Source organism: Alligator mississippiensis, chromosome 4 (genome assembly GCF_030867095.1).
Source record: "Alligator mississippiensis isolate rAllMis1 chromosome 4, rAllMis1, whole genome shotgun sequence".
NCBI lineage: Eukaryota > Metazoa > Chordata > Crocodylia > Alligatoridae > Alligator > Alligator mississippiensis.
Window position 1 is genome coordinate 253,632,050 of NC_081827.1, and position 27,164 is coordinate 253,659,213.

Sequence of the window (27,164 nt, forward strand, 5' to 3'; positions counted from 1 at the left end):
CGGTGGCCCACTGGGCTGTGCCAGTTGCCCCGTCCACCCCTTCCTGCTGCGTGGTGTCTGGACTTGGGCCCGGGCTGTGCCAGTGCTCCTGCGGGGACTCAGCCCCGCACGGTCCTAGCTGGAGGTTCTTGCCCCCCACTCATGCTGCCTGGGGGGCAGGGGCGGCAGGCAAGGATTTGCCCCCTGCTCAGCCTGGCCCAGCCTGGGGGGTTTCCCCGCTCTCTGCAGCGGGGGGCATGGCCTGGGCCTGGGCTCTCCCCAGTGCCCGCGCTTTCCCAGGAGCGAGGGCAATGCCGTGGGTTGTCGAGGTGACTGTCGTGCAGCTCCGAGGTCGCACACAGGGGTTTGTCTGAGCTGGTTTGGATGGGGCTGATCCTGCCTTGGGCAGGGGGTTGGACTGGATGTGACCTCCAGAGCTCCCTGCCAGCCCCATGGTTCTAGGATTCTGTGATGAGATGTGTAACGGTGGCGTGAAATGGGGAGGGGGCCCAGACAGAGAGCAGAGACAGCATGTTTTAGGTAAGAGGTCTGCACCAAGCACTGGTAGCATCCTTTTGAGTGCTTCATCTCCACTGGTGCAGCACAAAACCCTAAAACTTGCCAGTCCCAGAACAAACCAGGTTGTTGCTTTTCACAGTCCATAACTCACGGACAGCAGCAACGTCCCCCCAGGACCACAGGCCAGGTATGCACCTACCTGCCCTGCAAGGAACCAATAGATTCATAGCTGTAGGGTCGGAAGGGACCTTGTAGATCTTCTAGTTCCACCCCCTGCCATGGGCAGGAGAGAAAACTGGGCTCAAATGACCCCAGCCAGGCAAACATCGAGCCTCCTCTTAAAGACCCCCAAGGTAGGAGCCAGCACCACTTCCCTTGGAAGTTGGTTCCAGATCCTAGCTGCCCTGACAGAGAAGTAGTGCCTTCTAATGTCTAGTCTAAACCTACCCTCTAGCCACTTATGGCCGTTATTCCTTGTTACTCCGGGAGGTGCTCGGGGGAACAAGGTCTCTCCCATTCTCCGCTGGTCCCCCCTAGTAAGTTTATAGATGACCACCAGGTCCCCCCGCAGCCTTCTCTTGCGAAGGCTGCACAGGTTCAGGTCCCGTAGCCTCTCTTCGTAGGGCCTGTCCTGCTGCCCCGACCATGCGGGTGGCCTCCTCTGGACCATCTCCATGCTGTCCACATCCCTCCTGAAGTGCGATGCCCAGAGCTAGACGCAGTACTCCGACTGCGGCCTGACCAGTGTCTCATAGAGGGGGAGGATCACCTCCTTGGACGTGCTCGAGATGCATCTGTGGGTGCATGGCAAGGTACAGTTAGCCCTACTGACCGTGTTCTCGCATTGGCGGCCTGTGTTCATCTCGGAGTCAGTAATGACTCCAAGATCTCTTTCTGCCACCGTGCTTTCGAGAAGGGAGTTCCCCAACCTGTAGATATGCTGCTGTTTCCTACTGCCCAAGTGCAGCACCCTGCACTTGTCTGTATTGAATCCCTTCCTATTCTCATTCGCCCACCCCTGTAACCTGTCCGGGTCCTGCTGTAATCCGTCCTTCCCTTCTAGCTTGCCCACCTCACCCCAAGTCTTGGTTTCGTCGGTGAATTTAAACAGGCTGCTCTTCACCCCATCATCCAAATCGCTAATAAAGAAATTGAACAGTGCGGGCCCGAGGACCGAGCCCTGGGGGACCCCGCTGCCCACTTCCCTCCATGTCGAAACTAACCCGTCCACCACCACTCTCTGGGTGCGACCCCTCAGCCAATTTGCAACCCATCTGACTGTGTAGGCATCAATGCTGCAGTCACCTAGCTTTTTAATGAGAATGGGGTGAGAGACAGTGTCATAGGCCTTCCTGAAGTCGAGAAAGACTACGTCCACCGCAACACCTCCGTCCAATGATTTTTGTGACCTGGGCATAGAAGGCAATCAGGTTGGTCTGACAGGACCTGCCCCTAAGGAAACCATGTTGGCTGCCCCTGAGCATCATCCCTGCTGGTGGCCCATCACATTGAGTCTCTTTAGGGGGCCTAGGACAGATGTCTTGGACATTAGTCTCCCTGCATGCCTGTGCTGGTCTCCAGCACACCCTGCTCTGTCCCCAAACCCCCTGGGCAGGACAGAGGTAGTTGCCCATGATCAAAACAGGTGGCAGGGCACAGCGGAGGTTTTGCTTGGCAGAAAGTCATTAAAATCACCAGTGACAGGAGTGTCAAGTCCCTGCTCTCCCTCCAGCTTTCACTTATCTTCCTTGCTATGCCGAGGTGACCCTAGCATCTGCCAGCACCGTTCACCTGGAGTCAGCTCGATGGCATAAAAAGATTTCCAGCTTCTTAGGGCATCACTGCTAGGCCTCTGGGCTTTGAGCAGGAAAGGCAAAGGGAAGTTAAAACACGTGGTTCGGGATCTCGAGCAATGAACAGGACAGCAGCTGGGGGTTGAGATGTGATGGGAGTATCCAGGGTCTTTCTGGTCTATTGGGTACATCTCTGGCACCATAGCACTGCCTGGGATATGGTGCCCTTCACGGCTAGAAGAGAGACCAAGGCTGGCCAGGGAGCTCGTGCATCCAGATCCAGCCCCTCGCTATCATAGACCATTGCATTATATATTCTCTTATTAACTGCGGGTGTCAGAGAGCTGCTGAGCTTCAAATATGCCTCTCAGACAGTTAAAAATGAAGCAGATTGATCACTTCATTCCAGCCATGGGGATGGCAGGCATGCAGAGAATTTCAGAACCAGATAATAAACCACAGCGTGCTCCAAGCCGAACACACAAGATTCGTTTCCAGCGCCAGGGGATCGATCGCAGCTGAGGTCGAGAGCAGCTTGCCAAGAGTGAGGTGGGAGGTGATCGGTCAGGACTGGAATGGCTGTGGGTGAAGTCACCATTAGGGCCTCCAGATATAAAGCCACTTCTCTGCCCAAAACCACAGAGGTGCCGCTTTTCCATGTAGTGCCCAGGTGACCCTGGGCAGCTCTAGGGCTGCCGCTACGCGCTCTTGACCGCTTCTATGTTTTCTGTTGTTTTTTTAGAAACAAGCCCGAGGCCGTGGAAGTAACGTTTGCAGGTAAGAGCCACAGACTGGGTGTCTCCAGCCTTCAACAGCCTGGAGCTTGCCTTGGTCCCATCTTGGCAACCCCAGTGCCACAGGGAGAGAGGTGTTGAATCCAGCTCCCTGCCTTCCAGCGTGCTCCTGCGTGCAGCAGCTCCCACAAGGGTTGTGTTTGGATCATGGCTCTCCTGCTTTCCCTGTCCCACCTCCCAGCCCAGCGCTTGAAGGGGCACATGCATGTGCTGGGGACAAATGACACAGGTCAAGCTTGCTCACCCCACATGCCTGGGAGACATCACCTGGTGCAGTGAGCTCCCTGGATGCAGCTTGTAGCGCCATTGCCTTCAATCAGCCCCCAAGGCACTGCAGCAGCTCTGAGAGCCTGATAGTTTGGCCCCACGCTGTTGCTTATTCCCCAGCGAAGGGGATATCTGGCTGAGGTATTACGATCCCAGCACTCGTTCCTGCCCAGGGCAGGGGTCGGACTTGATGATCGGTTGAGGTCCCTTCCGACCCTAGAAACCAGGAGCAGGCATTCAGTTTGCCTCTGCTGTCTCCAGGTCCCAGGCAGCTGTGGAGAAGCCCAGCTCGAGCACTGCTCGGAAGCATGGCATTTGCCTCCAGCACATTACCCTTCTGACCCCAGTGGGGTTAGAGCTTCTCTAGTCTGCCTAAGCAGCAGCCTTTGCTCTTGACTCCCCTCCCTTCCCCCAGCTTTTTGCAGGGTTGGGGGGAGCGCAGGACAATCTGGTATTCAGACCTTGAGCTGGCCTGTGTAAGACAGATCCAGGCCCAGTAGAGAGACAGCAGTGTGGAGGCCTTTATCCCGATGCCCTGCACCCACGGGGGCTTGAGCGTGGCAGGCATCCCTGTGAGAGCACAAGCTTTCCTGTGCTCTGTGGCTGCCAGAGCGCTTCGTGACTCTAGTGAAGCATCTCCCCGTACCGTGGCCACAGGGTCCTTAATGACAGGCTCCATGTGGCATAGAGCAGTGCGTTGGAAAGCACTGCGGGCTGTCTGGCTTCCCCTTCTTGAGGAAGTAGAAGTTGCAGCCCTCTGGAAGTAGGTTGTGTATTGCTCTCTGACTGCCCTCTCTTCCCCCAGACTTCGATGGAGTCCTCTACCACATCTCCAATCCCAATGGAGACAAGACCAAAGTGATGGTCAGCATCTCCCTGAAGTTCTACAAGGAGCTACAGGAACACGGTGCCGACGAGGTGAGTGTCCGGACTGGCTCTGCCTTCAAGCCCCTGTCCCCTGAGCAGTCAGATGCTTGCATGACGTTAGCATGGGTCGGGGCCCTCGGTGTCCTCGTAGAGTAGCACCATCTTGTCCTGGGTCAGAGCAGCCTTCATGTGCCGTACAGAGCTAGTCTGATTCTGGAAGGAAAGAGCTGCCGTCTCCCAGCCCTATTGCTTTGTTCCAGTTAAACAAGGTTGTGCTGATAGCAGAGAACAGATGATTTTTTTTCAGATCCCTTGGGGGTCTTTGAGGCCCCTGGCAATTCAGCATCTTCTTTTTGACCTGTAAACTGAGCCGGCTTGCAAAGGAACTCGCTGAGAGAATAAATAGAGAGTCCCATGGGGCTGCTGTCCTGCCTCAGTCTGTGCTTTCAGGCTAACAAAAGGCTGCTTCTTGCACCCAGGCTTCTGGATGCATCGAGTTCTCCCTGCTGCTGCATGGACTCGCAGGTTTAGTTCCTGCCAGCCGGGCTCTTGCCGCAGAGAGCCATTTATGGTAGCAAGAACAGGCCTCTTAGCAGCTGGGGCTTGTGGCCGGAGTTCAGAGCAGGAAGCATGACTCAGTTCCCAAGTCTGCTCTCGTGTGTCAGAATCGTAGAGAAGTGGGGCTGGCAGGGAGCTCCAGAGGTTGCATCTAGTCCAAGCCCTGCCTGAGGCAGGATCAGCGCTGTCCAAGCCAGCACAGACAAAACATCATCTAAACTTCGTAAAATGACCGTCAAGCCTGACACAGCACCAGACATCACACCCAATCCTGCCGCAGGGAAAGTAGGGGGACCATAGTGGCCAATGTCCTGCTTCTGTAAAAGGTTGTTGATATACACTCCAGAGATCCCAGGTAGAGGCCATGCCCCTACTACAGAGGAAGGCAACCCCCCAGTTTATACCACGATGACTGGGTAAAAGTCCTGCCTGGCTTCAAACATGGCATCAGTCTGACCCTGACTAGAGGGGCAAAACCCTCTAGAAAGCACCCTGTGGCTTTGGTCCCAACAGCATTGACACGACCCAGTCACGGCCCCCAGCCTGGGCTGCAGCAAGCACCCAGAGCCTCTGAGGAAGGCTTAAAAACCCCCTAACACACGCGTCTTCAAGTGACCAAATGGGATTCCCCCAGTCCTGTTCAGCACACAGGTGCAACACTTTGCTCTGGCGTGTCTTTGTGCATGTGTCGGGGTGCGTGTGTGCATACATGTGTGTGCAGATTTCCCCCTCCAATGGGAGCAAAGGGAACCAAACTGCTCACACCCCCATGAGCTGATTGCAGGCGTAGCTGGAGAGAGTCACCCCTAAGGAGAGCTCCAGTGAGGGCATCCAGCACAGGTCAGGGGCCTGGTGCTGACTTTGCTGCAAAGTTCCCCCAGCTCCTCCTGGCTTGCAGGGGACCCCGCTGGGCAAGACTGGAGCTGCCTGGCTCTTCCAGACAAGTTGCAGCCTCAGGGAAACCACAGAGCCCAGTTACCTTGTCAGCACTCAGCTTTCCATGCAGCTCTCCCCACCCCACAGCCCCGTGGGGCAGTTGCACTGATCGCTGCAGTGAGGAGGATCTGTTTCCAGCCACTTAGATGTGCAGTGAGTGCAAGCTGCATGCTAGGGCCCTCCCTTCCGTGTCCTCCAGCATAGATCCTTAATGCCGTACTTCCCCCTCTGATGGGAAATAGATGCCATCTGTATGAGGTAGTGAAGTAGCACTGGGCTTGGAGGAAGAAAGGGACCCAGTACTGTAAAATCCGAGCCTTTGAATAATTGATTCCTCTTGGAGGGCACCCAGGGAAGGTCCCCTTCTGGCCTTGGTTGTCTCCCCAGCCCTCTCTGCACTGTGAGGAGGGCGTAGCAGCCTGTCCTGGCTCCACATCAGCTCTGTCCTCAGCCACTGCTAGAGAAGTGCCGGTCATCTTATTCTGGAGGCAGAGCCCTTGAGCCCAGGGCTCTCGCATTAATCTAGCCTGGTAAGCCAGCTGAGTGGCCTGGGGCCAAATTGACCCATGGGCTCCCACCCTCTTCTTCCCTTCCCTCAGCCTACCAGATCTGGTACCAGGCTTAGCTGGTCTGGGACCCACGCTGTGTGCGGCATGGATCTCTGGGCGCCATGTGTGCATGGTCTGGCCAGGGACCTGTAGCACAGATCTCAGACTGGCCAGAGTGGGTGGGTGTTCAGTGGCATCTGCCTCAGCTGGACCACACCACAAGTGGTGCCTGCTCCAGGAACTACTGCACACAACACCCGTTCCAGCTGGCCTGAGACCTGGGCTGCATGCAGCGCTCATCTGGCTGGACTGCAACACACATGGCTTGTGCTCAGAACCACCACACCTCACATGGCGCCTGCTTCAGCCCATCTGGGACCCACACTGCTCGTGACGCTTGCTTACACCACGTGTGGCATGACTCCCAGACTGGCTGGAGCAGGCGCAACGTGTGGCATAGTCCTGGACCTTCTGGGTTGGATGCCATGTGCAGTGCGTGCCCTGGGACAGGCACCATGTGTAGCACTTCTGGGATCCCTGCTACACGCCCCTGGACGCACTCTGCTACATGTGCCTGTTCCAGGCACTCCAGGATCCATATGGCACACATCTGCTCATGCAGCGCAGTCCTGGGCACCATACATGTCAAAGCCCTGTCTGGTGTGACGTGTGCTCTGCCCCATGGGGGTCTGCTTGGACGTGGGGCAGCACCAATGGGGCTGGACGTGCCTGGTGGGCTCAGTGTTTGACACCCCTGCCTTCGCTGATGGGGTCGTGTCAGTGCTCTGCGGCTCCCTGCTGAGTCAAGATCCATGTGCCTCGTGCCTGGAGTGGGGGAACATCCCCGAACTTTGTTGCCAGGCTAATCAATCCCATTGCCATGAGCTGTTTCCCTTCCCACGACTGCACTGTCTCGGAGCTGCGCCACAGCAGGGGCTCTCCCTAGAGATGAGCTCTCTGCACTGCTACAAGCGGCTCAGCTCCCAAGATGCTCTCTAAGCTGCCTGGCACAGAACCTCCTTCCCACAGCACACCTGCCCCAGTGGGGCTGGCTCGTAGGTGGCTCTAGTCAGTGATCTCCTTGGCTGCTGCGGTGCTCGAATTCCTGGACATCTGGACCCTGCATTCCCTGGCTGCGCATTGGACTCCAGCTCTGAGTCCGCAGCTCCTTTGCTAGTTGCCGCATGGGGCCAGGATGGAATAGTTTTGCCTTCCTGCCCTTTGTGTGAGTCGGGGGGTGGGGTTATTTTTAAGCCTCCCTCAGAGGCGTTGGGTGCTGGCTGCAGCGCAGGCTGCGGCTGTGCCCGGGCTGTGCCAGTGCTCCTGATGGGACTCAGCCCTGCAGGGTCCTGGCTACAGGCTCTTGCCCCCTGCTCACACTGCCTTGGGGGGTAGGGATTTGCCCCCTGCTCATCCTGGTCCAGCTGGGGGGGCGGTTTCCCCTCCCTCTGCAGCAGGGGCACGGCCTGGGCCTGGGCTCTCCAGTGCCCACTAAGCCCCCTCACAGCTGCAGGACATTGGTGGCCGCGGCCTCCCTGTATCCCGGGGGCAGGGCAATACCCAGGGCTGTGTCAGGGGCAACAGTGTCATGCAGCTCCAGGGTCACAACAGGGTTTGCTTGGACGGGGCTAATCCTGCCTCAGGCAGGGGGTTGGACTTGATGCAGCTTCTCAAGGTCTCTTGAGACTCTAGGAGTCCTTAAAACAGTGCTTGTAACCCAGTTCTTCCCAGAGGGGCCAGGGGGCAAAGGGCAGGCCCTGTTTGCTGAGGAAGGGTTGGGTTTTTATCTGAGAATCACCAAGTCCCCTAGCTGCCTGGCGGGGGCTAGTTGTCATCTCTGAGCTGTCCTCTCAGGCTCTCTACAGGGCCCCATAGGCGATGCTGCATCGATTAGGTGGACCGAGTCAATTCAGACTTTTCCCCACAACAGAGACAGGGTTCACTGTGTTAGTCTGAAATCAGGTAGAAGGTCAGGTAGATCTGCACCTGATAGGCAAACCAGAGGGGAGCGTGCGTGTGTGCATGTGCATGTGTACGTATGTGTGTATATAGGGTATATAAATAATCATAATGTTAGCCCATGAAAGCTTGTGCTGTATAGCCTGGCCCAGATGAGCCAGGCTATACAGCAGGCTATACGTGTGTGTGTGTGTGTGTACATATACACTCATACACTTTGGTTAATCTACATATGTGCTTATATACACACGTGCCTGTGTGCATGCTTATATATGTGTACATGTACATAGACTAACCAGAGTGTGCGCGTGCATGTGTACGTACATACATAAGATGCAAATCTGTGCTGTCGTCTTCTTTCCCCCACAGCCGTAGGGCCTAGAAATGCCTTTGTATAAAAACCCGATGGAAGCACCTGTTCTGAGAGAGGGTCCTGTAGCACCCTGCAAGCTGTGGGATCAGGGAAGACATGGGGATTTGCCTTGAACAGAAGCAGAAACTAGTCCCATAAAAATCAGGGAAGCCTCTGACTGTATAGTGGTCAGCCTTCGGGGCCTTTAGGGCCTGACTGTGGAGAGGCCTGAGATTTGGGGCCTTAGCTCCAGCCCGGAAGCCAAGCCAGAGTCTCAGTCCCTGCCTCAGGCCCTGTGAGCAGAGGGGCTGACGGGAGGAGAGGAGTGTGGGGTCTGGCAGGTGCCAACGTCTCCTTTCTTCTCTCCTAGTTACTGAAGCGAGTCTATGGCAGCTACCTGGTAACTCCCGAGTCGGGTAAGCCTGAGCCTGTCGAACCCCGGGAAACATGCGTGGGACGTGCCCATGGCAACTTCCTCCCGAGCTTTGGCAGAACCAAGTAGCATGGGGCAGGGTGCCAGGCTCTTGGGCTTGGAGCCAGGGCTCCTAGCACAGCAGAGGAGCTCCCAGTGTTCAGAGAGGGCTGGGGGCAATGGTGTGGGCTGTTGTTGCCACGCATCGCACGATCCCACCCTGGGGAAAGCCTCGCTGTTGGGAGATTTGTTCTGCTGGAGACTGAGGATCCAAGGAAACGGGGGTTACTTGTGACAGCAGCTCTTTCTACACACCCGCTACCGCTGTGCTGTTGCCCCCGTCTTGGAGACGGGGGCAAACAGAGGGTTTGTGGGTCCGCAGCCAGGCTCGGCCCAGTTGCACGGCAGGTCGGACCCACGATGATGTGTCCAGCAGTGATGAGAATTGGGGGAGGGGGCCTTGGCAGGGCTTGGAGCAAGGGGGGTGTTATCCTGCGCTCGCTGAATGCCCTCCCTCGGACGGGACGGCTCTGTCCCTCTGCAGGCTACAACGTGTCGCTACTCTACGACCTGGAGAACCTCCCTGCCGACAAGGATGCTCTGGTGCACCAGGCCGGCATGCTGAAGCGTAACTGCTTCGCCTCCGTCTTCGAGAAGTACTTCAAGTTCCAGGAAGAAGGGAAGGAGGGGGAGAAGAGGGCGGTCATCCACTACCGGGACGACGAGACCATGTAAGCACGTGGAGCGCGCACACGCCTGCCCTGACACTGCCAACACATTCATTCATCCGTTACTGGGACTAAGAGATTATGTAAACACATACGACACATGCACGTGTGTGCACTCACACACATGCCTGCCCTGATGCAGCCAACACATTTGTCCATTACTGGGATGATGAGATGGTGTAAGCATGTAGTCACACTCATGCATGTACGCACATGTGCATGCACATCTACCCACGCTCCTGCCCTGACACTGCCTACACATTTACCCCTTCCCAGGACAGTGACATGGTCTAAGCATGTAGGGCACGCACACACATGCACATGCATATACACTTGTTCTGATGCTACTGAAATGTTCATTCATTAACGGGACTGAGCTGATGAAAGCATGTAGGGAGGGGGCACACACGTGCATGCACATGTCTGCCCTGTCACTGTCAACATGTTAATCTATTAATTGGACTAAAAGGCAATCGTGTGTGCGCACACATACGTACATATGCAGTCACACACCTGCCCTGATGCTGCCAATGTGTTCATCTGTTACCGAGACAACACAATGATGTAGGTGTGCAGAGCACACACGGGTGCAGCCACACATCCCCCAACAAGTTCATCTATACAGGATCCCAGGCCTGGCTGCCAGACGGGTACATGCCCCGCTCCTCTGTTCAGATGTGTAGGAAGCCGTGGTGAGCAGTAAGCTCCTTGGTGCCGTTTCGGTGAAGGTCCTGGTCTTGTCTCAGCCCATGAGAGGTCCATCATGAAGGCACCACTTGTCTGTCTGACCAACAAGCTGTACATGAATGTTGCCAAACAGCCTGTCAAGGACCCTCTTATTCCTGAAGTTTCAGACTTGGCTGAAGCGCTCTGTTCCCTGGGGAAGGGGCAGTGCCTGGGACAAGGGGCCGTCACATTTTCTAGCAGCCATCCCTGCCTCCAACTGCTCTCTTGCAGTTGCTGTCACGTGCTCCCTGCCATGCACCCTGTCACTTATCACGTGGATGCTCTGATCTGAGCACCTGTGGTGTCTGCATGTCATCCACCTCTGCTGCACACTGTAGCAACACCTTGTTTTCCACGTCAGGGCTTTTCCAGGGTCCCCAGCCTTTGCTCGGAGCAGGTTTGCTTCACACCTGGAAGGCTGTGCCCAGCTCTGGTCCCTGCACCTCCACAAAGAGCTAGGAGACCTAGAGAAGGCCTAAAGAAGGGCAACAAGGATGCTAAAAGCTATGGGAGGGGCTTCCCTAGGTGAAGAGACTAACGAAGCCAAGTCTGGTCAGTTTAGGAAAGAGATGCTTGAGGGGAGACATGAGAAGGGTTTCCAAAACACTAAATGGCAAAGAAGGTCCCTTGGGATTTATTACCGACTGTCTCTCACCAGACAAGAACGAGGGGTTGCAGCATGGAGCAAATAGGCCGTCAGTTGAAAATGACACGAGGAAGTTTTTTTTACGTAGCGTGGAATTAAAGGGTGGAGCTCGTTGTCTCCAGATGTGGCGGAAGTGCAGTTCAGGCAGATTCACCGGGGGCTGGACACGTGCTGGGAGGAAAGGGCATCGGTGGCAGGGAGTGAGGGGCATGGCCCCTGCATCAAAACTTCCTGGACTTCCAATGCTGGAGGCTGCAGGGAGAGGAACCGGGGAAAACCCTGCTCAGACCCAGGCACTCTCCCTCCAGCTCCACTCTCTTCTGCCCTGTGACACACGAGACGGGGCAGGACGGACCTAGGGTCTGACCCACTAGATGTCAATTGTGTCCCTTCCCCCCTCACCCTCTCCAGGTACGTCGAGGCGAAGAAGGACCGCGTGACGGTTGTCTTCAGCACGGTTTTCAAGGACGATGACGACGTGGTGATCGGGAAGGTGTTCATGCAGGTATGGCAAGCGCAGGGCGTCGAGATGGGGTGGCCCCGGCCCCCACACAGGTGTGTTAGAAATTGGCAGTGGCCATGTTTCCAAAGTGACTGCAAGCAGCAGCACAAACAGTGGTGAGAATGGGTGGCTTAACACCTGGAGTCGCTGCACAGCTCCCAGACATCCGTGGAATGGGACACTTCTAGGGTAAAACCGGCTACTGGGCTTAGACAGGAGCTTTTCTAAGCCGGTCTGTTGTTGATGCCCAACAAATAGATTCCTGTCCAGCTTAAGAGTCTGTCACATGGTTTTGTGTTGCCTCTCACCCCAGAGCGCTTGACTGTACATGCGGGGCCCTGGAATACAGCCACTTCACGTGTGGGCTTCAGCCAGCAGGCAGCTAGCTGGAGGACGTGGAGTCTGGGCAAAGAACAGCAAAGCTATAGCGTTTGGGAAAGCACTGCTGTGCGTGTGTGCGTGCAGGTGATGCAATCCATGCTACTCTGAGCGCAGGGTAAGATTCCTTCTTGACCCCAAATACAGCAGTCAGTCTGAACCTGAGCAGAGGGGCAGGACCCTGTAGCCAGTACCCTCCAAATTTAAATCCCAGCAAGAGCATTGGCACAGCCCCCAGCCTGGGCTGCAGCCAACACCTGATGCCTCTGGGAGAGGCTTAAAACCCCCCTGTCACAGGGAGCAGCAAGAGCGGTGTTGGGGGAAGGGGTATAGTCCCAGTCTGTGCTGGGCTGCATCTGGGTGGGTGCTACCCTCTTCGTTCCAAAGACGGTGCCTCTTAAAGCCATAGCACGAAAGGAGCGCAAGCCCGAAGCGTGTCTGGCTCCCAACCCACCCTTGTCTGTAGAGCGCGTGGTTGGGGTTGGGTTTGAAGGCATCGTCCGCATGCCTGGGCTCTGTGCAGGCAAGCGCTTTCTTGTGAAACCTGTGCTGCCACTCAGTCGCGCTGCAACTCCTGACCCCACACGCCATCCGCGTGTCGGGGCGCCCTCTCCACACGCAGTGCCCTGAGATGGCACCGATGTTGAGCACGAGTCCTGCGAAACCCTGGCTGCAGCTGAGTCTCATGGCAGGAGCTTGTATTGGGGCCTGTCGAGCTGGGCACACATCATATTCTGGGGTACAGGAGGGATGAGGTCAGAGAGCTGGTGCTGAGCCGGGTGCCGGCCACGTTGCATCCTCATAGTCCAACAGCTGTGGTCTCCCTCCCAGCCACCAGACGCGTCCAGGACGTAGTCATCGGATCCTCTGCGTTGTCTCTGGCGTGAGTCGCGAGCTGGGCATTTGCTCAGGGTGCGAGTCCTCCTGCCAGCGCTCCCAGCCCCGCGTGCCTGGTGTTAACTCTGAGCTCCCCCAGTTTCAGCTCGTAAAACCGTGGGCTTAACCGATGGGGCTGGGTGATGTCGCCAAGGGTCCAGCTGCTTCCAGCCACTGAGTCATCCTAGGTCTCTCCCCACACAATGTTGCACTGTCTGATGGGTGTTGCACCTCAGCTGCTCCGCTCATGGGGAAAATCTGACTGGCACCAGCTGCCTCAGGCAGGAGGAAGCTCTTTGAGCTGCTTCTGCCTTTGGCGTCAAGTTGCAAGAGCGTGGTTCTGAGCTCCACGCTGCAAAAAGCCTGTGGAGAAGCTGGAGAAGGGCTAGAGGCAGCGACAGGGCTGGTCAAGGGCTGGGAAGCCAGGTCCTGCGGGGAGAGGCCAAGGGAGCATGTTCCAGGCGTGTTCGGCTGGGGGGAAAGGGGCTTCAGAGGGCACCTGGGAGCAGCCAGCAGGGGCCTGGGGGCTCCGGAGAGAAGAGGGAGAGCAGCTTCTCTCTCCTGCTGCAGAGCAGAGCACACAGATCCATGGCTTGAAGTTGCAGCAAAGCAGGTTTAGGTTGGATCTCAGGAAACACTTATTCACTGCCTGGGCAGGGATGCCGGGGCCAGGGGACTCTCCAGCACTGGAGATCCAACAAGAGGCTGGACGGGTGCAGCGGGGCAGGCAGGATCAAGGTGCAGTGATGCCCATGCTGTGCTGGGGGGTGACCCTGGCTGGGGGGGATCCCCCCCACCCTTTGCTACATGCATCAGGGTGTTTTTAAGCATCTGAGTCGCTGGGTGCTGGCTGCAGCCCGGGCTGGGGCTGTGCTCGGGCAGTGCCGATGCTCCTGCTGGGATGAGGCTCTTGGCTGGAAGGTCTCATCCCTCCGCTCAGGGTCAGACCAGCCCCATATTTGAGGTCCGGAAAGAATTTGAATCCGGGGTCGGATTAATACGGACTGGGGATGGATTTGCCTTCCTGTCACGGGCATGGCCTCTGCTCTGGGTTTCAAGCATATATCGACAGGCATTTATAGAAGCAGGATGGTGGCAGCCGCAGCCCCCCTGTATCCCAGGGTCGGGGGCGATGCCCGGGACTGTGTCAGGGGCGACGATGTCGTGCAGCTCCGAGGTCGCACACCGAGTTTGTCTGAGAGGTTTGGACGGGGTTGATCCTGCCTCAGGCTGGACGTGACCCCACAGCTCCTTGCCAGATCCACGGCTCCAGGATGTTATAATTTGGTGTTGGAGAAGGCCCCTGCCTGCGTCTCAGCCCTGTCCTCCCTGGCAGGGAGGAGGGAAGGCTCCATCCGAATGACCCCGGCCTTTTGGGCAGGTTCCGAATCTCCGTAGCAGGTCTCGGCCCCCGTGGCCCTGAATGACTCCCTGGGACCCTCCCATCCGTTTGCCCCCACTCAGATGGAGATGTCGGGGTCTAGCTCAGGACAGGGATGGCTCAGGTCCTGCAGCCAGACTTCGTGTCCGCAGGCTGGGAACTCTGCGCGCACGACCCCAAACCCACGGACTCACTTCCAGCTTTCTCTCCCTGCCAGGAATTCAAGGAGGGGCGACGTGCCAGCCACACAGCCCCCCAGGTGCTCTTCAGCCACCGGGAGCCCCCCCTGGAGCTGAAGGACACCGACGCTGCCGTGGGTGACAACATCGGCTACATCACCTTCGGTAAGTCGCGTCTAGCAGGTTCCCGCTGGAGCGCCACCTTGGCTTTACCCGTCTGTACTTGGGCGGCTTTGGAAAATGGGAGGTTGGCTCCTAACTCGCTCGCGTTTTGTAAGATTTGGCTCTGCGTTTCTGACGACAAGGCCACGTGGCTGAGCGGAAACGGACTGTGGGCAAACGTTGTAGGTGCAGAAGTGGGAGCCGGGAACTCTTGTCGCCGTGTCCCAGCTGTCTCAGCAAGCTCTTGAGGCTACAACTGGACGATATGGGCTGTGGCGGGACTGCAACAGTCCAGCCCTGCATGGGACCATAGACCTTTCCCTCTAGAGCGCCCCTAGTGCTGGCTGCCATTTTGGCTGACCTGGGGGGTCCTGGCACTGCCCCCTTCACATGCTGAGATTGGGCCCTGCCAGCCTGGCAGAACCCCCTCCCGGTCCCCCACGCGGGGATTGGGGCCAGGGGCCAGTGCCAGCCCTGCCCAGTCCTGTGTGCTGTGATCGGGTGCCCAGTTCAGCACGAAGGGCTGGGGGCTCCCATCAGTCTGGAAATTTGGCAGCAAGGAGAGTGATGCCTTTGCTCTCCCACTGCCAAATTTTGGGGCCCAGGTCTGAGCCACGGGCTGAGCTCCCTGGTGTAGCTTGTCTGGCCACGAAGATGTCTGCAGATACCTTTTCCTTCAGCAAATAGAAGCAGGACCTGAGCATGTGGCTGGTGCCACGGGCTCCGCGGGGTTCTGGGCTGTCGGAGAATCACAGACTCGTTGAAAACGAGGGTGGGAAGGGACCTCAGGTTGCATCTAATCCAACCCCCTGCTCAAAGCAGGACCAGCCCCAACTGCATCATCCCAACCAAGGCTTTGTCTAGCTGGGTCTTCACAACCTCCAAGGATGGAGACTCCACCACCTCTCTGGCTAACCTCTTCCAGTGCTTTACTACCCTCTTACTGAGAAAGTTCTTCCTAATATCCAACCTCAATTTCCCTTGCTTGCTCCTTGTCCTGTCATCTGCCCCCACTGAGAACAGCCCAGCTCCGTCCTCTTTGCAGCCCCCCTGCAGGGAGGTGAAGGCTGCTATTGAATCCCCTTCAGTCTTCTCTTCTCCAGACTAAATCAGCCCAGTTCCCCCAGCCTCTCCTCCCTAGTCCTGTCCCCCAGCCCCCAAACCATTTTCACTACCCTCCGCTGGACTCTCTCCAATGTGTCCACATCCTTTCTGTAGTGGGGCCCACAGCTGGACGCAGCACTCCAGATGTGGCCTCCCCAGTGCTGAACAGAGGGGAAGAATCGCGTCCCTCCATCTGTGGCACTGCTCCTGTCAATGCAGCCCAGGATGCTGTTGGCTTTCTGGGCACCGAGGGCACACTGCTGGCTCCTGTTCAGCTTCTTGTCCCCTGTCCCCCCAGGTCCTTTTCTGCAGAGCTGCTGCCCAGCCCGTCACCCCCAGCCTGCCCCGGTGCAGGGGATTGCTCCCTCCTCAGCGCAGGACTTTGCACTTGTCCTTGCTGAACCTCAGGAGATTTCTTTTGGCCCAATCCTCCAGCTTGTCGAGGTCACTCTGAAGCCTAGCCCAACCCTCCAGACTACTCCCTCCAGCTTGATGTCATCTGCAACGTCAGGCCTTCGTGCAGTCAGGGACTTTGGGCTTGACCTCCAGCCGACCATGGCTTTGACCCCACTGTATTTTTGTACATTCAGGAAAAGCACCAAGCCAGAAATGTCTCCAGCGCAGGTTTATATTGATGCACTTTAACCCCCTGGGTCCTTCCTTCGTTATGTGATTCTGCTGTAGGATTTTGCAAGGATAGTGGTAGTTCAAGGGCATGGTGTAGCGTGACTGACTTGTCTCCAGGGGAAAAAGCTGGGGATTTTCATAAAATGGTGCTTGGGAATTGTAGAGTCCGAGCACAGTGGGGTGGGCAGGGAACTGTGGGGTCATACCCAGCCCAAGGCAGGATCATTCCTGTCCAAAAGCCCCCGACAAACCCCGTGTCTGACCTTGGAGCCATAGGACACAGTCGCCCGACACAGCGCCAGGCATCACCGCTGCCCCTAGGATACATGGGGGCTGTGGCTGCCAAGGTCCTGCTGCTGCCAGGGGGGTTGGTGGGCGCTGGAGAGAGCCCAGGCCGTGCCCCTGCTGCAGAGGGAGAGGAAATCCCTCCGGCCAAGCCAGGCTGAGCAGGGGGCAAATCCCTGCCTGTCCCCCCAAGGCAGCATGAGCATGCCCACCTTTCTGCAGGCCTCTCTGCCCGCTCTCCCTCCAGAAACGTTTGTTGCCGTGGCTTCTCTGTGAACCTCATCCACAGCATCAGCAGGTGCCTCAAGTGCTGCTACATGCTACTGCAGCCTGTCCCGGGCCAGAAGCAGCTTCTTCCTCACTGTTTTATCAGTGATCCTTCTCAATAATTCACTAAAGGAGAAGAGAGAAAAGAGGGACGTTATTCCATAAGTCTAAAGTGTTAATGCTCTGTTCGTGCGGTTGCTGCCTCCCAAGGAGCACTCGGCCCAGGCCCTGTCTGTGCCACTTGTACTTCCTGTTGCAAATTATTGATACCAATGTTTGAACTGCGTCAGAAGAGATAGCGGTGGGGAAGGGGTGGCCGTGGGCTGGGGCTGCTGGCTGATGTTTTAGCTGGGCACGTCCCCCTTTGACCAGTCCCCAGGCATGGAAAGAAGCGGGCACATCCTGCAAGGGCGCTGGGGCCTGCAGGCACTGGGTCTCGCAGGGAAACCCCCACACGAGCGCATCCTCTGGAAACGTTACTCGCCTCCGGTTGTTCAGACAAATGAAGAGCTCGTCGGGCACGGCGCTCTCGCAGACAGAGCTTCTCGCCGTCTCCCCGCAGCAGGAGCATCGTCCCCGCTTGTAGCCTCCCCGGTGCCTCGGGGTCCATTCAAAGTCATACTCGTGTTGTTGGCATTTAGCACCGCAGTCACCAGAGGAAGAAATTTTGGCCTGTTTCGGTTTCTTGCGTTGTTTTGCACCATCAGCCCCTTGCAGGTAACATAGGAGCTGACTGGCTGGTAGGTGATGTCCCACGTGCCCAGGAGACGAGAGGCCTCGTGGATTAAAGTCCCCGGCTGGGAATCTTTGCCAAGGTGACTCGGAGTCTCCCAGAATCGTGGACCCAGATAAATGGTTTTATCTTCAGATTTTGAATAAACCCACACGCAGTTTCTTACTGGAAGGATCCTCTATGAACTTGGCTTCCTCCAGCACCGAGATGAGGTCTCACCCGCTGCTCCGTCAGGACCGCGTAGCGCGCCATCCAGAATTTGGGCTCGTTGATACCACAGTAAAACGGGCCCTGGGGCGTCTCCATCAGCACGCGGCCCTTCTTCAAGGCATCTCTCAGGATCTCCAGCGCTCTGCCTTGCTGCTTCTGCGATGCTCACCTCTTGTTTTGGTCAGGCAGGGGGTGTAACTTTTGCCACCTCTTTTAAAAATGTGGCATTGCCTTTGGGGTTTTTCCTTGCTGCACACGATGGCTTCTTGGAGACTCATCCCTGCACGGAGCAGCAATGCGGGGGATTCCCTCCGAGCCCCAGGCGGCAACCAGCAAGGCTGGGCAGCCTGGGACATCCCCATAGCAGATGGACTTAACTTCCCATGGGGCAACCACAGTAGACTGCGCTCTGCGGCTTTCCTCTCTAGTCTAGAGGCTGGGCAGGGCCCCCGCCACAACACGCGATGCCAAGCACCGAGGACTGAGAACTGTTCCAAGAAAACTGTGTTGTTTGACTCATGAGTCCGGAGCTGAGCATGGGCAGAGCTGGGCGTGGAGGGTGGCACGCGGCAGGCGTTCCCCGGGGCTGAGGCGTCGCGGCTGCTCTGCTCTCCCAGCCGTGCTCCTTGTTGTGGCACCCGGAGCCAGCCCTGCTGGACCCAGTCTCCGTGGTGGAAAAGTGGAGAAACATCCGAGCTGCCCTGTGCTGGCTCAGAACCAGGCCCGTCCTGCCCCATGTCCCAGGGCAGAGTGGAGCTGGCGGGCGAGTGCCCGGGGCCAAGCAGGGCTTTCCCCTGTTCTTCCAGCACGGAGGTCCCGGCAGGGCTTGTGCAGAGGCCGTGCCCCTCGCTCCCTGCCCCAGCGCTCCCCGTGCCCCTTTCCTCCCCACACGTGTTGAGTCCTCGGTGGATCTGGCCACGCTCTCAGCTCCGCCATGTCTGGAGCCACGAGTCCCCTGTGAATGCCCCGTGGGGGGACAGGACGGCCTGGGCTTGGTTGGCAGCTGCCCGTGCCGGGATCCCCGCTTTGTCTGGGCAGAGACGGGCAGGAATAAATCCCCGGGGACTTTCTCTTCCCCGTTCAGTGCAGTGCAAACCCTGCTCCTGTCCCCTCCGGCGTCTCTCCTAGGCCTGGCCTCGGTTTCTCCCCTAGGGAAGCCCCTCCGCAGCCCCCGGCCTCCTTGCTGTCCTGCTCCGCACCTTCTCCAGCTCTCCTCTCTCCTCCCGGGGCTGCGGGCACCCGAGCCGGGCACCAGGTTCAAAGCACAGATACCCCGTGGGTTTGTAAAAGGGCCTTGTGATGCTTCCCGTTGTGACAGTCTCTCCGGGGAGACTGGGCTCTGCTGCTGCTTGGGTTTTGGCTGGGACACGGGTTCGTGTGAGAACCCCCCCAGGCCTTTTTCCCCATCACTGCAATCCCAATGACATGGGGCAGGATTGGAGATGGCGCCCTGCCCCGCCAGCTGGCACAGCTGTCAGGGGACCCTGTCCTGTGAGAGCCGGCGCTGGTAAACCACGTTTCACCATGTGGTAGCTCAGGAAGGGCACGTACCCTCGAGCTCGCCAGTGTCCATTACCGGGTGTACTCAAATCTAAGTCAACCCTGAATTTAAAACACCGAGATTGCGTGCGTGTGGAAAATGTACACGTCTCCTCACCAGTTCCCAGGTGTAGGATATCATGGGGGGGGGTGGTCTTGAATTTGTCCCTATCCCCCTTCCTGCTACAGCTAGGTTCTCCACCATGGGGGTGGGGGTCATCTTAGATTCAAGTGAATACAGGGAAAGGGCAGGTCTCTGCTGCCAGTGGTCTCCGAGCCGGTACCCGGCATGGATGGAGAGTAACCGTGCCACCCTCCACTTGCTTTCCAGTGCTGTTCCCCCGCCACACCAACGCCGCGGCCCGGGACAACACCATCAACCTGATCCACACCTTCCGCGACTACCTGCACTATCACATCAAGTGCTCCAAGGTACCAGGGAGGGGGGAGGTCTCACTGGCACATCTCCTGCCTGGTGCGGGCTGCTGCTCCGTGCCGGGGTCCCTCCAGTCCTGGGGCAGCCCTCGGCTGGCGTCCCTGAGCCTCACCCGTGTCCCCCTAGGCCTACATCCACACACGCATGAGGGCAAAGACATCCGACTTCCTCAAGGTGCTGAACCGAGCCCGGCCCGACGCCGAGAAGAAGGAGATGAAAACTATCACGTGAGTGTCTCTCCCCTCCCTGTCCCAGGCAGGCATTGCCCTCGGTGCCCCTTGCCCAGCTCCCAGGCCGCTGGGTGCTTGAGCAGGCAGTGAAGGCCGGAGCTGCCTCCCCGCTACGCCCCCAGGCCAGGGCCGCCCTTGGCAAGGGAAGGTGAAGCCAACGGGCTTTCCTCCTGCCCCGGAGGGCAGCGCCCGGGAAGCCTAAGGCGGCGGCTGAGGCTTGTCCTGAGCGGAGGGTGAGCAGGCCCTGTTCTGTGTGGTGTCGGCTGCCGGCCAAGAAGAGGACAGTGTGGAGCCCAGGGCAGGCTCGGAGCCCCAGCCCTCGGTGGGGACCAGGCTGCGGGGTCCCCGCTGGGCAGGTATCTGTGCCCAGGTGTAACCCCGGGGGGGGAGGCCCCAAACGGAGCTGGGAGCAGGGGCACTCTCAGCACCTGCAGCTGCATCCAGTCCCTCTTGGCTGGAAGATGCTCAGCCTTGGTTTCCCCATCTGGGAAATGGACGCAGCCCCTTGGGGATGAGCAGGGCTCAGAGGGCCGCAAGCAACAGCAAAGCCCAGGGCAACGCGACCTGCCAGGGATGGGGATGGGGGTGTGCAGGCTGGCACCTGGGGCCGCCTGATCCTGCGGTGATGCGCAAGCCCCCTGTGACCCCTCAATGTGGGGGCAGCCGGGTCCCTGCACCCTTCCCCCTCCCTGTGTTCATGCCTGCCCCCTCCCTTGTCCTCCACAGGAGCCTGCTGGGGGCCGGGCACGTGTCCAGCCAGCGCCAGGCCCCGGCGGGCGCGGAGCACAGAGCAGCCAGGCAGCGCAGTTGAGGCCAGGACAGGCAGTGCAGATAGGTACCGCCAGGGCGCGCCCCCAGCGCCCCGGCACCAGTGCTCCCCACGGCCTCCCACAGCACACAGGGCTCCCCCCACCTTCTCCCGGGGGCTTCACGCCTCCCGGAGCGGCCTTACAGGCCAGGCATGTTCGCACCGTCCTCTCCATGCCCCGTGGGCGTCCCCACGTGAGCCCAGGGCAGCTGGCGGTAGCAGCGGTACCAAGTGGGCACCCGGGGGGCTGGCTGAGGAGGGGGCAGCAGCTGCCACCTGCCCTGGCACCATGCAAGGGGGTGGCACTGCCCCCAATCTCCGTGCCCCCCACCTGGTGGTGCCACGTGCAGGGCCCGGCCCTAACGCCTGCCTTTACCTCCGCAGGGGGAAGACATTCGCTGCCCGCTAGCCCCTGGCAGGGCCAGGCCGCACACTGCCGCCTCCCCCTCGCATGAGCAGGGCGGCTCCGCGTCAGCCGGGCGGGGGGAAGGAGTCAGGCTGGGCTCAGGCATGGGAGTCTGGCCCTGGCCCTTTCCAGTCTGCTCTGCTGGCTCTGGCTTCAGGGGGCCATGGGGTGTCCCCATCTTTGCTGCTGCTCTTCCTTCCCTGCTGGGCACCACAATAAAGCAGTTCTACCCCCCACACGCTGGCTCCGCATTGACGGGGGGCAAGGGAGGGAGGACTCTGTCCTGTGCCAGGCAGTGCCATGGCTTCCTGTGCTGGCATGGGGGTGGGGGCACCATGCAGGCTCAGGGGCAAGCTCCCCCCCCACTGGCCATGGCAACAATCTGTGCCCCCCCCCCAGCACTTGGTGGGGGGGGGATGGAGATGGGTCTCCCTGTGTGCACCAGCATGGTGGATGGGTGGGGGCATGTGCCATGTGTGTAGTGTGCCTGTGGGCGTGTAGCTGCTCCTGAGGCATGGGTGCTGGGGGCAGAGCAGCGTGGTCCTGGGGCATGTGGAAGCCCTGCCCCCCCCTCTCCCCACTGCCCAGGGGCAGGAACCGCTGCCGCCACGGGGGCCAGCCACTGGTGGGCTCTGGTTAGCCTTAGCAGTGGGTGCACACGCATGTGAGGCAGGTGGGCAACCCCCAGCCATGGCCTGTGCCAGCAGTGCCCCCTAGTGGCTGCTCCTGGGGGTGACAGCAGCCCCTGCCTTAACCCCTTCAGCCCTGCGGACACCATGCCTAGCATCCCCCAGCCCCGCCCCCTCCTTTTTTTGGGAACCAATCAGAGTAGCCTCCTCCAACCAGCCCCTCCCCGGTGTCCAGATTTCTAATGCTCCCCAGCATCCCTGACCCTGCCCCAGGACTGGAGGGGGCTTGGTGTGTGCCATGGGGGGCAGGGAGGGGGCTGTGCCCTGCCCCCCAGGTCTGGATCCAAGGCACGGGGCCCTGCTACCAGGCAGGAGCCCAGTCCAGCCCACGGTGGGTGCTGAGGAAGGCACCATGGCCAGACCAGCACCCGCTGCAAGGAGAGGTGGGTACCACAGCCAACCAGGCGGGCACTGGCTGAGGGAGCCCAGCAGGAGAGGGGGGGCTCCACCCCAGTCACGTGGCGCAGGGGGTGACAGGTCCTGGGGCCACGCAGCCCAGCGGGGAGCGGGCGCAGGCAGTGCACCGGGACCCGCTATGGGAAATAATTTATATCATTTAAAAGTCCTCTGATACAAAACCCGCCCCCCCACAATGCACTGCTCCTGCTCCGCAGCTAGCGGTCAGGGCGCTGCACGCAGAACACTTTGGCTTGGTGGTCGCCCGACGTCGTCACCACGATGGAGGCGTCCCTGGGGAGAGGAAGGGAGGGGGTGCTGAGCGGGGCTGCTCTTCTGCCCGTGGACCCCCCCAGCAGCTCTGTCCCCCACCCCTCCCAGCCCAGTGTGCCCCAAGAGCCTCCCACGTGGCAGCCAGGCATGCAGGGAGGTATCCAGCCCCGAGCCCGGCTGTGGACAGACAACAGGCCCCCCCCGGCAAGCGGGGCGAGCTGGGTACAGGCACTCACTTGTTGAGGGCAAAGTCGAGGATCTCGGCACCGTGGCCCCGGTACTCGCTGAGCAGCTTGCCGGAGCGGGCGTCCCAGAGCCGCACGGCGCCGTCCAGGCTGCAGGTGTACACCACGGCCGCGCTCTCCTCCCACAGCAGCTGCACGATGCCCGACTGCCACCCGGCGCCCGCGTCAGCCTGGGCACGGCCGCAGCCCCCGGGGCGCCAGGGCCAGCTGGGGGAGCCCCTGCCAAGGGGTCACTGCCTCGAGGTGCAGCAAGGCCAGCCCCCACCGGGACCCCAGGAAGATGCAGAAAATGACCCCCTCCAGAGACAGGATCCAGGGGGCTTAGGCGCAGAGCGGGGGCAGGGGGCTTAGGCGCAGCCTTCCCCTGTGGGATAGTCAAGGAACCCCCCAGCCAGGGGCACGTGGAAGCAGCAGGCCCAGCCCCCAGGCAGCCCGCCCCATACCTCGTGCTGGCACTTGTGCCGCAGGCTCTGCGTGGAGAGGTCGTAGATGGCCAGCGTCCCGTCCAGGTAGCCCACGGCGGCCAGTGGCATCCTGGGGGGCCGGGGGAAGCTGTTACGGGGGCAGCAGGGGCAGAGACTACCACTGCAGCTGAGGGGGGAAGTCACAGGCAGAGCCCCTGCTCCATGCAGCGGTCAAGGGTAGCCCAGGCAAAGGGCAGAGATCACGTGACTCCTGGCTGCCAACACCCACCACCCCATGGCCAGGACCCCGACCCTGACCCCCGCACTCACACATTGCAGAAGCCCAGCGACTCCACGGAGTTCGACTCGGGCTCCTCGGCCGCCCCGGCTGGGGTCTGCGGGGCGGCGCTCCCCTCCTGGAACACGCACACCACCTGCGGCACACGCCTGTCAGCCGGGGACTCGGTAGCCCAGCGGGGATCCCATGGCAGGGGCACCACGTTGCAAGGGGGCCCTGGGCCATGCCACCCCCAGGAATACGGCCACAACCCCCCCCTCCGAGGGCTCCAGCAAGCGGGGATGAGCTGCCTTGGGCCAAGGGTGCACCCCAGCATGTTGGCCCCGCTGCCAGCAGTGCATGCAGTACACTCCTGGGGCAGCAGTGCATGCAGAAGGCTCCTGGGGCAGCACATCAGCAGAGACCCCCACCCAGGGGTGTCCCCCCAACTCAGTCCCAAGATGACACAGACTCACCTTGCCGGTGGCGGCGTTCACCAGCTTCGCCTGGCAGTCCACAGAGCCCGTCAGGACCAGGCTGCCGTCCTTACTGCTGGCCACACACGTCAGGGGGCCCTGGTGCCCGTCCTGGCCTGGGGAGGACCTGGGGTGAGCCCCCACGGCACCGCCACTCCCAACGGCCCTCAAACCCGACCCCAGCCCCAGGTTGGGACAAGCCCTGCCTACCTTTGAGGACGTGGATCGAGCTGCCCTGCTTCAGGTCCCAGACGCGCACGGTGCCGTCCTCGTAGCCGACCACCGCTGTCTTCCCTGGACGGAGAGAGGGGCTCGCGGCTCTCATCACCCCCAAGACCCACCCCCGCACGCCCGGGGACACCCTCCCCGCCGCACGCCGCAGGGGCCACCCCCAACGAGCACCGCCGATGCCCTGACGCCCTCCCCCGGCCGCGCCGCACTGGGGGCAAGGCAAGGCAGCCCGCACCGTCGGGGAGAACCTTGCCGCAGGTGGCCGGGCAGCTCGGGCCCTGGAAAGTCTTGCAGTCTCCGCCCGGGATCTTCCACATCCAGGAGTTGCCGTCGGCCGTGCCCGCCAGCAGGACGTGGGCCTGGGGGTGCCACTCCATCCACTGGGCAGAGGGAGGAGGACGCATGGAGCCCAGGCACCACGCGGGGCGGGGCGGGGCGGGGCGAGGGGACCGGGCCCTCGGCCTGCACCCCCTCCCCGCTGCCCGGCCCCCCAACTCTCACCTCCAAGTCCCCCACTTCGAAGGACCAGACCTCCTCCTTGGTGTCCACGCGCCACACCTTGATCAGCCCGCTCATGTCCCCCGTGGCCACGAACACCGAGTCGTGGCTGAAGCCGGCGCAGGTGACCGAATCCTTGTGACCTGCGGGGGCGGAGAGGGGGCAGCTGGCGCGGGGGCCGCGGGGGGAGGGGGGGCGGCCCCGTCCACCCCCGCCCGGGGCGGCGCGGCCGCGGGCGCCTCACCCGAGCACTGGAAGAGCAGCTCCCCGTCGCTCAGCCGCCACACGAACGCCTGGTCGTCCTCGCCGCCCGTCACCGCCAGCGTGTTGGTGCGCGGGTCCAGGCTCACGCAGAACACGGAGGCTGGGGGGACACGGCCGCACGTCCGTCAGTGCACGGCGCGGCACGGCGCGGCGCGGGGACGTGCGGGGACGGGGCTCACCCGAGTGCCGGGCGAAGGTGACCTCGCTGTCGTCGGGGGCGGGGGGGCCGCCGTGCCGCGCACCCCCCCCCTCCTCCTCTTCCTCCTCCGTGTCCCAGGCCTCGTCCTCCGGCCCCTCGTCTGCGTCCGCGTCCACGTCCACGTCCTGCATCTCGGCCGCCAGCTCGTCTGCGGGGGGGGGTCCGCGGTCAGAGCCTGCAGCACTGGGGGGCGCCCCCCCGCAAGGTGGGGGAGGGGCGTGACCCCCATGAGGGGCGGGGGAGGGGCAGAGGTGGGGGAGGGTACGCACCCCCCCAACTGAGGGCATGGGGGAGGGGCGTGACCCCGTGGGGGGCGGGGCGTGACCCCGCGGGGGGGAGGTCGTGACCCCGCGGGGGGCGGGGCGTGACCCCGCGGGGGGCGGGGGGAGGAGGGGTCGATCGTGACCCCGCGGGCGCTCACCGGGGCCGGGCGGGCCCAGCTCCACCACCTCGATGATCTCCTCGTCGCCGTGGAAGAGCATTGCGGGGCCGGGGCCGGGGCCGGGGCCGCCGGCGGGCTCCATGCTGCGCTGCGCTGCGCCGCGCCGGGCTGGGCCGCGTTCCCCTCAGCGCCGGAGCAGGGCGCGGTGGGAAGGGGAGGGCGCGGCTCCGCCAATGGCGAGCGAGGAAAGGGCCGCTGCAGCCAATCCGCAGGCGCGTCATCGCCCGGGCCCTGCCCCTCCCGCAACAGGGTAGGTTGTCCTCCGCGCCATACGCGAGGCCGCGGGGCATGCTGGGGAGTGTAGTCCCCGATCCGCCTTCGGCCGCCGCGCGGGGTGTGTCGGGACGGCGCAGGGGCAACATGGCGGCGGCCGGGCTGCGGGGTGAGTGCGGCGCGGGGAGCCCCGGGATAGCGCCCACCCCAACTCCGCATGAAAGCCTTAAGGGTTTGGGGGGTACTGCGCATGCGCACTAATGCGGGCCGCGACTGTCCGCGTTTCTCCTGCGATAGCTTCTCGGGAGAGGCCGGCCCTGCGCCTGCGCACGAGCGCCGCCGGATCGGGGCTCTGCAGGGCCCACCCCCTGCCTCAGTTTCCCCCGCTGCAGCAAGGCGCTGCCCCGCTTTGCCTGGGCCAGGCCCAGGTCAGACCAGGTGGAGGGAGGGGGCTGGGGGTCCCGTCCAGCACAGCCGTGTCCCCCGTGCGTCCTGCCCTCAGCTCCGCTCAGCGTTTATCACACGAGTCGCCCGTCCACAGCATCACGTATGTAACATGTGCCGCCCGGCTCTGGGGCGTTACACGTGTCCGGGCAGTGACGGCCTGGGGCCCGTCTACATTTATTGCGCGATTCACCAGTCAATTTGTGTAACAAATGTAAGGTGCGGCGGGGGCCTTAACTCCCAGCAGGGAGCTGTGGGGTGGCATCCCCGCCCCGACGACTGCCCCACTGCCTCCGGTGTGGCAGCGCTGTAATGCGGGTTCAACATTACGTGTGCCCGTGACCCTGCTCCCCCCTTGTGCAGGCTTCTTCTCCGCGGCGGCGCGCCGCACCGGTGTCCGCACACCACAGCCCTGCCGCTCACAGGCTTCAGCAGAGATGCAGACCAGGCCGGACCCCGCGGGGCCGCCACCCATCGAGTACATCCCCACGCGCAAGGCCAAGAACCCCATGCGCGCCGTGGGGGTGGCCTGGTGAGTGCCCGCCGCCCCGGGGTCTCCAGCTGCACGGGTCAGCCCTAGCACACGACACGCAGACTGGGGCTGCGGGTGAGGAGCGAGGGGCACCGCAGGCACTAACCACCGCCTCGGTCCCCCCAGGGCCATCGGCTTCCCCTTGGGCATCCTCCTCTTCCTCTTCACCAAGCACAAGGTCGACCACAACCGTGTCGAGCAGCTCCAGAGCCTCCAGAACATGAAGAGGGCCAACGTGGGGCCCGAGGCGGAGCAGCAGTACCGGGGGGTGCTGCACAGGGCGGGGCGCACCTAGCCGGGTCCCACGGGGCCTGAATAAACCTGAAGCAGCACGAACCCTGCCTGTGTGTGTGCACTGAGCGGGGTGCAGTGTG

At 61.0% G+C, this 27,164-nt stretch overlaps 3 protein-coding genes across 5 annotated transcripts in view; 2 read left to right on the forward strand and 1 right to left on the reverse strand.

Annotated features, from left to right (window-relative positions):
* Positions 1-21,443, forward strand: part of ARPC2 (actin related protein 2/3 complex subunit 2) — a 29,741-nt gene extending 8,298 nt beyond the window's left edge. Inside the window, exons 2-10 of one of the 2 annotated variants that reach the window (XM_059727523.1) lie at positions 3,034-3,068; positions 4,158-4,270; positions 8,943-8,988; positions 9,529-9,715; positions 11,496-11,589; positions 14,439-14,565; positions 19,659-19,759; positions 19,890-19,990; positions 20,720-21,050. In XM_059727523.1, coding sequence (XP_059583506.1) covers positions 3,034-3,068; positions 4,158-4,270; positions 8,943-8,988; positions 9,529-9,715; positions 11,496-11,589; positions 14,439-14,565; positions 19,659-19,759; positions 19,890-19,990; positions 20,720-20,804 — 889 coding nt within the window. In that variant the 3' untranslated portion in view covers positions 20,805-21,050. Of the gene's footprint in view, positions 1-3,033; positions 3,069-4,157; positions 4,271-8,942; positions 8,989-9,528; positions 9,716-11,495; positions 11,590-14,438; positions 14,566-19,658; positions 19,760-19,889; positions 19,991-20,719; positions 21,051-21,185 lie in introns of those variants that run through there. The other variant, XM_019483287.2, reaches the window with a different exon arrangement.
* A 987-nt stretch (positions 21,444-22,430) lies between these two features.
* On the reverse strand, positions 22,431-25,798 carry AAMP (angio associated migratory cell protein). Of its 2 annotated transcripts, XM_019476613.2 has the most exons (11): positions 25,581-25,772; positions 25,140-25,307; positions 24,941-25,060; positions 24,700-24,839; positions 24,434-24,578; positions 24,178-24,261; positions 23,968-24,083; positions 23,545-23,648; positions 23,254-23,344; positions 22,802-22,956; positions 22,431-22,586 (listed from the first exon to the last, which is right to left on the reverse strand). In XM_019476613.2, the coding sequence occupies exons 1-11, from the start codon at positions 25,681-25,683 to the stop codon at positions 22,511-22,513; spliced, it is 1,302 nt and encodes a 433-aa protein (XP_019332158.2). In that variant the 5' UTR covers positions 25,684-25,772; the 3' UTR covers positions 22,431-22,510. The 2 variants fall into 2 exon arrangements, with proteins under 2 accessions (XP_019332158.2, XP_019332159.2); XM_019476614.2 differs by lacking the exon at positions 22,431-22,586 and having other exon boundaries at positions 22,863-23,017; positions 25,581-25,798.
* Positions 25,799-25,886: 88 nt separating this feature from the next.
* Positions 25,887-27,126, forward strand: LOC109285022 (probable hydrolase PNKD). The gene is made up of 3 exons (XM_019495149.2): positions 25,887-25,983; positions 26,622-26,790; positions 26,917-27,126. The coding sequence occupies exons 1-3, from the start codon at positions 25,890-25,892 to the stop codon at positions 27,083-27,085; spliced, it is 432 nt and encodes a 143-aa protein (XP_019350694.2). The 5' UTR covers positions 25,887-25,889; the 3' UTR covers positions 27,086-27,126.
* Positions 27,127-27,164: the final 38 nt, after the last annotated feature.

Coding starts and splice junctions, on each gene's coding strand:
- AAMP (XM_019476613.2), bottom strand. CDS start 25,683: ATGGAGCCCGCCGGCGGCCCCGGCCCCGGCCCCGGCCCCGCAATGCTC. Junction 24,262..24,433: donor CGGCAAGGTTCTCCCCGACG/GTGCGGGCTGCC, acceptor CTCTCCGTCCAG/GGAAGACAGCGGTGGTCGGC. Junction 22,587..22,801: donor CTCGACTTTGCCCTCAACAA/GTGAGTGCCTGT, acceptor TCCTCTCCCCAG/GGACGCCTCCATCGTGGTGA.
- LOC109285022 (XM_019495149.2), top strand. CDS start 25,890: ATGCTGGGGAGTGTAGTCCCCGATCCGCCTTCGGCCGCCGCGCGGGGT. Junction 25,984..26,621: donor GGCGGCGGCCGGGCTGCGGG/GTGAGTGCGGCG, acceptor CCCCTTGTGCAG/GCTTCTTCTCCGCGGCGGCG. Junction 26,791..26,916: donor CGCGCCGTGGGGGTGGCCTG/GTGAGTGCCCGC, acceptor CGGTCCCCCCAG/GGCCATCGGCTTCCCCTTGG.